The sequence below is a fragment of the Vipera ursinii genome, assembly GCF_947247035.1.
Source record: "Vipera ursinii genome assembly, chromosome: 14".
NCBI lineage: Eukaryota > Metazoa > Chordata > Lepidosauria > Squamata > Viperidae > Vipera > Vipera ursinii.
In genome coordinates this window covers 382,345-392,783 of record NC_139527.1, presented here as the reverse complement: position 1 = coordinate 392,783, position 10,439 = coordinate 382,345, and the positions used below count along the sequence as shown (strand labels likewise).

At 57.3% G+C, this 10,439-nt stretch overlaps 1 protein-coding gene across 1 annotated transcript in view; it reads left to right on the top strand.

Annotated features, from left to right (window-relative positions):
- The first annotated feature begins 2,422 nt into the window (after nucleotides 1-2,422).
- The window catches only part of MYO18B (myosin XVIIIB), a 38,635-nt gene continuing 30,618 nt past the window's right edge, over nucleotides 2,423-10,439 (top strand). Inside the window, exons 1-10 of the mRNA XM_083373705.1 lie at nucleotides 2,423-2,517; nucleotides 5,577-5,698; nucleotides 6,234-6,389; nucleotides 6,723-7,424; nucleotides 7,921-7,987; nucleotides 8,590-8,702; nucleotides 8,905-9,081; nucleotides 9,186-9,384; nucleotides 9,508-9,650; nucleotides 9,807-9,907. Of these exons, the coding sequence (XP_083229831.1) occupies nucleotides 5,660-5,698; nucleotides 6,234-6,389; nucleotides 6,723-7,424; nucleotides 7,921-7,987; nucleotides 8,590-8,702; nucleotides 8,905-9,081; nucleotides 9,186-9,384; nucleotides 9,508-9,650; nucleotides 9,807-9,907 (1,697 nt within the window). The 5' untranslated portion in view covers nucleotides 2,423-2,517; nucleotides 5,577-5,659. The remainder of the gene's footprint in view (nucleotides 2,518-5,576; nucleotides 5,699-6,233; nucleotides 6,390-6,722; nucleotides 7,425-7,920; nucleotides 7,988-8,589; nucleotides 8,703-8,904; nucleotides 9,082-9,185; nucleotides 9,385-9,507; nucleotides 9,651-9,806; nucleotides 9,908-10,439) is intronic.

Sequence of the window (10,439 nt, the reverse complement as noted above, 5' to 3'; positions counted from 1 at the left end):
GTTCAAACAGGATTTTCTCTGTCCAGCCATCCCCAATAAAACAAGTTCAGAGAAAAAAGATCTCTTTCGTTTTCCCCTCCTCTGGCCTTGGGGGTCTTGGGAATGCACCGGCCTTTTTCCACACGGGGCCGCGTCCGGGATTTGAGGGTCGGTGTAGCCTGCAGGTCTGCCAGGCCGGGCAGGCTGGTTCTGGAGTGCCAGTCTCCAGAGGTGAGCCTGGGCAGGGTCACACCTGGATTTCAGGAAGGAATCGGGGGCTGCCACGGAGAAGGCCAGGTGGAGGTCCCAGGAAGTCTTTAGGAGGGCAGCTCCACAGGAGGAAGACTATTCCCCTTCTGCGATTCTGACCAGAGGACAGAAAAGAAAGGACTCTGCCACTCCAGGCTGACAGCTTGGACAGTGACTCCCACCCTGCCTTTGAAAACGTTGCAGTCTAGCTTCTCCCGGATGCAAACCAGTGAAAGATTATCCGGTTTGTTCGTTTATTTTCCAATCCTTCTGCCTTGTTGTGCATTTAAGCATGCCTGAGCGGAGGCGTTTGGGGCTGCCTCCCTCTCCTCCACTAGCTGAGGAAAGGACTTCCATCTGGAGGTTTGAACAGGAGCAGGAGGTCTTCCCTGGAGAGCTTTACGTGTTGCTCTTCACCCAAAAGTTCCTATCTGCTGCCATCTATTGGGTGATTTTTTTTTGAAAAATCACATTTTCACATGAAAATGAGCGAGGATGGAAGAAGCCTTGGGAGGACTGAGATCCTAATGACCACAGTCACAGCTCTCTTGTGAGGTCTGCCTGCAGGTGAGGAAGGGACCTTTAGGGTCCCCCCTCCCCCCCCGCCCCCACAGGGTCTTCTACGGGGCTATTGAAGTTTGCCCCTGTGAGAGTAGAGGAGACGATTGGGGGTTTTCTGTCGGTGTCCTCTGCTGGGACGCTGGAGTCTGGACCAGGAGGCCTTTGGCCTGATTCCACCAGGGCTGCTCTTGTTCCCATCAGGGATTCAGGCAGTTTGGTCAGCTCGGCCTTTTTAGTAACCAAGTCATAGATGTTTTGTCCTTTCGAACCAGATCCTGAAGTTGACCAATGCCCCGATTGTGAGCATGACGCATTTAATGGAGGGACAGCAGCTGGGAGCCAGTTGCGTAGCTGAATCAGCTCCCCCTTCCGAGCTTCCCAGCCAAATTTTTTCAGCGTTCCTCCCCCAAAACAAGTAATGGCTGAGTTTTTCAGGGTATCCAGTGACCACAGATGATATCGGAAAGCTTATCCTCCAGAGCTCTCTCGAGACGTTCGTGTAAGTTGGAAGACTAGAAGAAGGAAGTTCTCGGACAGCCACTTTAGGGGACCTCAGTCCATCATCGTCCTTTCCTTCTGAAAGGAAAGTTGAGCATTTTCAAGACCGCATTTACCTTTTTGTGGTACGTGATACTTGCTGGCATTTCTGGCAGTGGACGTGGGGCGGCTTTTGTGTCTGCACCAGGGCTGTTTCTAAGGTGGGTCACTGGTTTTCCCTAGAGGATGATCCCCAGGGGTGAGTGGCCACGCTGGACGTGGTGGAAGAGATGACGCAGATGGACAGCAGAAGCAGCACAAAGACTCCCGGGAATTCTTGGAGCAACGTCTGGATCTTCCATGTAAGTCATTCCTATTTCCAAGATTGTGCTTGTCCTGAGACTCATGGAGACTGTTATGGGGGGTGAGTGCGTTACAGGTTAAAACTCTTGTGGTGCACATGGGAGCCGGGGCCTGCCAAAAGTCCGGCAACCAAACACCTCTGGCCCAGCAAAAGTAGGCAAAGCCATATTACTCTATGGTGGGCAATGCTGGTCAGGAAAAGCAAACAGCGTGGGTGCCGGTTGGGCTGTAGCAGCTGACAGCCAAAGTGGGGGAGGCTTGGAAAAGGATCCAGGGATCTTCTTGGCCACTCACCAAGACGTCTTGGCAGTAGATGGATCTGGAGTAGCCTTTGGGAAAAATGGAATATTCATTCCCCTCAATGCTCTTGGAGTGAGATCTAGAAGTTGTGGTTGTGTTGGGTGATATTATTCAGCTTAATGCTTTGTGGTTAATTGGGACTGCTGACTTGCTGGCTGGGGGTGGGGGTGGGCTGGCCCCTCTGAGCTTGATAGGATTCAGCCTGGGGGGCAGAAGTCACAGCCCACACCGACTCCTGTTCTTCTGGGTGGGTGTCCCAGGCCATACGTGCAGATGCTGGCCCCCCGAGTGTGCCCAAGGGAGAGGGCACCAGCCCCCCTTACCTCGGCCCCGCTGCTTGGCAGGGTCCCTCTGTCTCAGGCAGGCAGCCTAACACCCGGGTGTATTTTTAGCCATGACATGTCCTCCTGTTCAGCTGCTGGCTCTCATCGGGGGTGGGAGGGAGGGGAGGGGTCCGCTTAGCTGCTTCCCCCGTCCTCCTCCTCCTCCTCCTGCTTCTTCCTGCCTGCTGGGAGCCTGTAGCTGCTGCTGGGGCTGTTTGTGTAGGAAGCCACTCACCTGTTGCCGGCCAGGTGGCTGATAGAGAAGGTAGGCGACCTCTGGGGCTGCGTGGGGGGGGAGAGAAGCTGGGGAGAAGGTCTGGGGTGGGCACCTACCTTGGCCTCTCAAATGCCGGCTGAGGGTCAGCAGGTGGCTATTTTTAGCCAGGCTGAAAGAACAGCCTGCGGAAGCGTCGGAGAGCAATGGTGGAGCAGGGCCTTCCTTCAGCTCAGGCTCCAGGAGCAGCTCAGCTGGGAAGAAGGTCCCGTCCCTTCTCCCTGGAGGATTGTCTGCCGGAAGTGCTTCTGAAGATGTTAATCAGGAGAGGCCTTTGGACCCCTGGAGGGCCTTCCTAGGCCGGTCTGAATCCTGGCCAGATTTGGGCCTTCAGCTGCCGATCCCAGTTTGGCCTTTGAAGAAGACGTGGGTGGCAGAGTTAGAAATCTTAAGCGATCAAACTGGCTTTTCCTTTGAAATGTTATTTTAACGTGGGGATGTGGGTGCTCCTCTGTTGTAGAAAGGGGCCTTTCTGTAGCCCAAATCTGGAGAAATCAGAATCCAAAAGGTGACAGGTGCAGCGATCGTGTCTGTGTACAAAAAGAACAAAGTTGGGGGGGGCACTCATGTACCGAAGAGCCCCGGGTCTCGTGGTGGCCACAGATAGTGGCAGAGTTGGGTTTTCAGGATTTCTAGTGATGGCCACCAAGTTTCGTCTGGGTAACTGCTTGCTTTGCTGCTCCGGTGTGGCGGGAACCCGCAAACAAGTGTACACGTCTTGTACCCCTGTGGGGTGGGGGCTGACCTGCAGTGCCAGGGAGCTCCTGCCATAAAATGGGTTTGCAGTTGTTTCCCAGTTCTCAGCAGTAACTAGATGGAGGTTGGCCGTCTGTCATGTTTGGAAATGTCAATAGCTGGACCATCTTTTCTTCCTGTCACCAAAGAGTGATTGGATCTTGTCAATGGGTGGAGCATACTTTGTTTTAAACTGATACAGGCGCCCAGTTAATGAAATAAAATAAGGGTGATCCAAGACACTCTTTTGCTCCTCCCCAGGAGTGCCTTCTCATGAGCCAAGTTGCCAAACACTTTGGGGGGTGGGGTGAGTGAATTTCTGATGCTGTGTGTTCTGTTAATCCAGAAACCAAATGAGGCCTTTTGTATCAATACAGTCTCTGTGTGTGGCAGGTCCGTGCCTTGCACCGGGCCATGACTGGTTTCTCCTTAGGGTGTTTTGTGACCTTAGGCCTTGCAGGGTAAGCCAGGATTGTGTAAGCAATGGCGGCTTAGCCCAGAAGGCAGGAGGAAACGGTTATGGGAGTACAGAAAGCAGAGAGATGATTCTGGTGCAAGGTGGTTGAGAGGGACGTGGCTGGACCTAAGATCGCAGAAGTGGCCACGCACAAGGACGCCTCCTTGTTGGTCTAAGAGAGCCTCGTCGGGACGAAGCGGCAATGGCCTCCCACCATGGTTTCCAGCTGGGTGCCCTGGCCGTGGGCGGTCGGCGCAGCAAAGGAGGCCTTGGCAATGTGGCCGCTGGAGAGGCGGGCCAGGCTCTGGCCAGGCAGGCTGATCCAGACTCTGCTGAAAGATCCGACTGGCCCAGGGCAGCCCCTGTCAGCTTCTCCGCTGGGCAGGAGGGATCGGGTTTCTGCAGAAGGCCCACCTCTCTCGCCCACCGGGCAGCTGTGGGTTGGCGAAGCTCCTATTTCAGCCTGTCCAGAGAGAGGAGCTGGAGGTGGCAGCCCAGGGCAGTTTTGCCAGTGGGCCGAGGGCCGAGGGCAGCAGTGCCCAGGTGGCCACGGGACTTCTTTTTCAAGTCTTCATTCTTGCCTGAACTGATGGTTGGGGCTTTTACTGTAGGGGTGTTTGAACTGGATTTCTGAGGAGTTTCGCCTGTGGTCGAGGGACCCAGCCAGCTGGCAGTTCAAAATGTCTCCATGGTTACGGGGAGGGGGGATGAGAACCACCAAGAAGACATTTACATTTAGGTAGATTTTAGCACTTCCCAATTGCCTCAAGACACACTTGGAAACAGAGAGGCTTGGTGTATGTGTGTATATAATGACAATAATATGCATGCCCCTGATTTAGAGGCTCTGGGAGCCTGGAATGGTGCCCTACATTCAGCTCTTGTCCACAGCCCTCTTTCCAGCCAGCACAAGCCCTTATACCAGCCGAAATCCGGATGGCCCCCGACCTTCGCACCTTTCGGCGAGATTTAAAAACCTATCTATTCCAGCAAGCCGGCCTGGCCTGATAGATTTGGGGTTTTATTTGTAGATCTGGGGTTTTATTTGTTTTATTGTTGGTTTATTGTATACTTACTTTGCTCTGTACACCGCCCTGAGTCCTCCGGGAGAAGGGCGGTATATAAAACGAATAAATAAATAAATAAATAAATAAATAAAATAAAGGCCAGAGCAATTCCGAAGCAGAACAGCTTTGGAAAGCGGCTGCTGGTCGCTGATGGGTTTGGGAGGATCCCCCGGGCGTGATCCAGAGAGCAGAGTCAGCAGCGGAGGTGACCTCCCAAGGGCCTCCTCTTTCCAAGGGCTCTTGATAAAGCCAGGCTTTAATCAGGGTCGGTCCTGATCCCCGTTGAAAGCCGGTGGGAAGCATTTGAGGAATTTCTCTCTTGGGTGGCCCCAGCTTGCAGGCTAAGACTCAGCCCAACCCCTGCAAAGGTCTAGCAGTTCCTAGACACATGGAGCTGGGGGAGGAGGGCTGTGTTGCTTGGCATGGAGTCCAAGCTCAGAAGACCCCACAATATTGTGGAGGGGCTGCCTGAAAGGTGGGCCTGCTCAGGTGAGGGTCCCTCCAGGCATCAGGGTTTCTGACGGTGGAGACCTCAGCTGGGGGGTGGGGGGGAGGGGAAGCCTTGGAGTGGGAAGGGCTGGCAAAGGTGGTCCCCGTGAGAAGGAGCCAAACAGTGTGAGAATTGGGGCAGCCGTCTCTCCTTCCAGGGGTCTGGAAAACCAGAGGCTCAGAGTAGGGTGCCCTGCCCTGCCCTGCCTGGGCCTCCGAACGGGGCGAGGGGGTCCGACTGAGCCTGACCGGTCTCTCCTCTTCCTCCGGCCCGTCTGGGTGTGCGCTCCATCCGGATGCAGGCTGCTGTTCCTGGTCTCCATCCGCCATCCTTCCTCCTTGTCTCCATCTGTGAAGCTCTCCCCACTCTGAGCTGCCCGTCAACATGGCCATCTCGTCACGACTCGCTCTGTGGGAGCAGAAGGGAAGTGGATCTCCTGGCAGACGCAGCCCGCATGAGGCAACGTGGAGAGCGGCATGAGCTGGGGGGGGAGCTTTGGTGCCCTCAAAAGGCCCCCGCCGCCCTTGCAGGCCCGAGCAAAGCCCCGGTGGCTGCTGAGCTGCCCTCCTTGCTATTAACGGCTTGATTCCTCCTCTGCATTGTTGGCTTCTTTTCACGAGCTGCTCTGCTTCTGACTAGCAACTAATTCGAATTTTCACCCCAGAGTTGAAGGCCGCTGAAGCGTCACATCTAGCCAAACAAACTGGCAGTTTCCTGTACCTTGAAACTTGCAAACGGTGTGTGTGTGTGTGTGTGTGTGTGTGCATACGGATGTACAGAGTAGTGCAGAGCCCCCCCCTTGCAGCGCATCTGGGGTTTCAGCTTGGTCTCCGAGCCATCTTCTTTGTAAGGGGGGGGAGCTTCTCTGGGTTGGGGAGGGGGTCTTCTGTCCCCTGAGGCAGGGCGGTTGGGGGATCTGCTCCAGTTGACCTCTTCCATTTCCCTTTGGTGTGAACAGATTAGGGAAGAGGACCGGAGCCCCCCGCCGGCCTCCCCGCCTTTGCCTTTCTCCATCATTCCTGGGGGGTTCATCAAGCAGCTCGTGCGGCAGAACGAAAAGGAGTCCAAGGCGCTGAGGCTGAAAGAGGAAGTTGCCTTGAATTCCCAGGAAGATGTGAGTGGTGGGGGGAGGGGGGGGCTGGTGGAGTGCAAGCTGCCTTGAGATCTGCTCTGAGGTCGGGGCCCCCTCTGGAGAGGAAGGTGCCCCGACAGCCTTCCTGGGGGCATCACGTCCTTGCTGGGCGCACAAGCAGAGCCAGACTGGATCTCCCTGCAGTGTGTCGGGGGCCCTGGAGGCCCCCCCAGTTCTCAGAATCCTCGGGAGGGGCCTACTCTGCATGGGTTCCCACCTGCCCCCCGTGCTTTGCCTCCAGGGAGAAATCTCTGCCCCCTTGGTGCCCTTCGGTCCCTGGGCAAAAGTTCTGATGGGCTTTGCTTTGCTTTGCAGCCTCCCGGGAAGCCAGTGGTGGGGCCCGTGCAGCAGTTTGTGATCAAGGAAGACGACCGCTTGGAGGGGGGGGGCAGCATGGCCCAGGGCAGGCCGAACGGGGAGAAGCCATCAGGGGAAGGGAGGGTTGCCCTCCCAGAGAAGAAGACGCTGCCCTTCAGGATAGGCCCCCCAAGAAGGAACGCTAAGCTCTTTGGGCCCGATCCGGCCCCAGCTGCTACCCCCAAAGCAGAAGAGAAGGTTCCCCTGGCCGGAGCGCCTGCTGCAGAAGCAAGCAAAGGCCCGCTGGGCTCCAGGCCTGGCACAGCAGCTGCCCGGGGCAAAGGCCTTGAGAGCCCCACGAAGGAGATGGCCCAGGGAAGGACCGAGCTGGGCAGGAGGGCGAAAGGGACCAGGGCAGGTGGAGAGGAGCCGGGAGAGGAGGGGGAGCCGAGGGAAGAAAGCCGGGAGAGAGGGAAGGGAGGAGAGAGGGAAGGGGGCACCGTGGCCGAAGGCACGAAGGGGCCAGGAGAGGCGCTGGCAGCTGCCAGCCATGAAAGGGGGCCGGAGGGAGCCCAGCAAGCCGAGGCTCCGGCTGGAGGAGGGCGGGAGCAGCCCCCCCCTGGAGCAGCAGCAGAGGTGAAGGGGGGCCCGGAAGAAGCAGCGGAGGTCTTGGCAGGAGACGGACCAGAGGATCCGGAAGAGAGTCCCGATTCCAGCCAGGTGAGCCTGGAGCTGCCCGGTGCGTCCCATGCCTGGCAGGACCGAATGCTCAGAGCCCCTTGGGCTGCCTCCTCCCCAGACTGCCCACCTCTTGCCCCCCAAAATGGGAAACGATGCTTAGAATTCTTTTTCCCCCCCCTCCTTTGAATTCCCTGGGCAGCCCTCTGGCTCTCCCCATCTGCCTTTCCATCACGGATCCACTTTGCATCAATAAAACAAGGCCACTCATGCCCCCCCCCAAATCCCGCTGGGATGGCGGTTGTGGCCTTTTTGTGCAAGAGATGAGAAATAAGGAAACGAAACCACAGCGGTTCAGGGCACTGGGAGACCCCAAGCGGGGGCCGAAAGAGGGGGGCCAGGCCTTCAGGGGCAAAGGGGGTGGGAGGGCACGGGGCTGGACACTCCCCAGATTGCAAAGGGTCCTGAGGAGCTCCCACCCCAGCTTTGCTAGAAAACCAGTGAAATTTTTCGCTGCCAGCCTCCCCTCCTCCAACAGGTCCCTGAGGACGTCTGGTTTGAAACGGAGAAAGTCTGGCTGGTTCAGAAGGAAAAGTTTGCTCTTGGTAGGTTTGGCTTCTGCAGCTGAGGGGCTGGGGGGGAGCGTAGCCCCTCAAGGCAGGTAGGAGCAGCCCCCTCCCCAGTGACTTTGGAAGGAGGGGAAGAGCGGAGGGACTGAGTTCATGCCTTATGCCGGGTTTTATGCTTTGGCTTATTTTATTTGTACGTTTGTCACTGAGATGGTTTATTATTTTAGGATTTTAGGATTTAAGATTTTTTTTGATGTTTCATGTACCATGGATGTTTTAATTAATTTTTCATATCGTGAAAACTGCTGAGAGTCCTTGAACTCATGTGGAATATCAATGTGATAAATAAGTAAAAGGCAAAGATTGTTCTCCCCTTGCTATTTGCATTTGTGACTGGTGTGCATGTGTGTTTGTGTGTGAGGAAGGTGGGCAGTGATTGAGGCAGGCAGGGTCACTGGGGGAGGCGCCAACGCCTTCCGTGTGGCGGCTCCTGACCCAGAGCAGACCCCGGGTAGCCCCCTCCTCACGGGCTGAGAATGGGGGCTCCTCTGAGCTGGGGGAGGCTGGCTGCCTTTGCAGAGTGGCCCCCCGGGGGCTGGAGGGGAGGTTTGGCCTTACAGTTAGCCTTCATTTTGCAGCCACTGAGCTGAAACCAGACGTGGGCACTCCAGAGCTGCCTCCAGGGACCGTGCGCGCTCGCCTGGACGCCGATGGCTCCATTGTGGAGGTGGACGAAGAGGATGTCCAGAAGGTGGGGGCTTCTATCCTTGCCTGAAGGCAACTGAATTTAGGGGGTCATTTTGGCACGATCCTCTGCCTGCCCTGACTCTCTGGAAGCATCCGGGTGGGGGTCTCTTTCATTCCTTTGGCTGCTGGAGAGACGAAGGGAACCGGGCAGATGAAGGCGGCTTCCTCTGTGGTCAGATGTTCCACCTCCTCCCCCCCCTCAACAGGCCAATCCGTCCAGCCTGGACTGCACTGAGGACCTGGCTGCGCTGGTCAGCCTGAACGAGGCGAGCGTCCTCCACGTCCTCCGCCAGAGGAGCCAGGCGCAGCTGCCGTACACGTTCGCTGGCCCTCACTTGGTGGCCCTCAGGCCGGCTCCCTCCCTGGCCAGCAGCTCCAGAAAGGTACAGAAACCTGGCTGTTGGGTGAAGGGCCAGTTTGCCCTCTAGGTCCTCTGGCGGGTGACCAGGTGGCTGTGCACGGAACACACTGGGCCATACTTTCCCAGGCCTTCCAGGGCAGGAGGGACAGGATGTCTCCGCACATCTTTGCGGTGGCGCACAGGGCCTACTGGCGCATGCTGATGCAGAGGCAGGACCAGGCCATTGTGCCCCTGGGCAGAAGCAACACGGGAAAGACGGCCGCTTGCCAGAGCATCCTGGAGTACCTTGTGGCCACCGCGGGCAGCGTGGACAACCGGGTCACAGGTAGGACATGTTCTGGGCAGCCCCCCCAACCCAGCAGCCTTCAAATCCCACCAGTCCCCATGGCCAGAGGGAGGGGGTGTTGAGGGACACGCCTGCGTTCTCCAGAATGTTTTGGCTTTGCAGTGGAGAAGATCCAGGCCATGTTCACGGTGCTCAGAGCCTTTGGCACAGTACCTGCTGGGCCTAACGGAGCCTCCACCCGCTTCTCCATGGTCATGGCGCTGGATTTCAGTGCCTCTGGGCGTGTGACGGCTGCCCATCTCCAGGTAAGAGGGCTGGAGGTGGCGGTGGGTGGGGGTTTCTGGGGCACAGCAGCGCCTGCCTTCCGACATCCTCAACGGGGTGACCCCAGCTGTGCCCAGGTGAGGTGCCAGCTTCAGGAAGGAGCTCATCCGGAGTCCCCCCTCCTCTCTCCCGCCCAGACGATGCTGCTGGAAAGAGCCCGGGTGGCGCAGCAGCCCGAGGGAGAAGGCACCTTCAACGTCTTCTCGCAGATGCTGGCAGGGCTGGACTTGGACCAGAGGTGGGCTGGCAGGCAGGGGGCAGAGGGTGAAGGCAGGGTGACCTTCAGGCTCCCTCAGAATGTATTGAATCTGGGCATGGCTGGGGTGGGGCACATCGGCCTCCTGTGGGAAATGGGCACGGAAGTGAGGGGAGCCTCCTCCTCCCCCCTTCCTCCCCCTCCCCCTCCCTTCATGACTCTGAGGAGGCTCTAGGGTTAGGGTTAGCTCACCAAAACAGACATTGCCAACAAACCCGGAGCGCTTGGGTATGGTTAGGAGGGCGCTGACTTTTCTAGCCTGCCCTGTCTATGTTTCCTGGTAAAATACATGGGGAGATCCCACTGGAGGAAAATTCCACTTAGGGCCTCCCCACTCTAAAGGTGAGGTTGCTGTACTGTAGCTGCTCCTGGCCGCCTTAAGAGGTTTCCCTTCCCCAGCAGAGGGGGCCAGAGAGCCAGGAAAGGCTGCCATGCGTTGCTACCAGGCCTGGGGGGGCTTCATCATTGGCAGCGCCCAGCTGTGAGCAGGGGTCCTTTTGTGGACCCTTCTTGA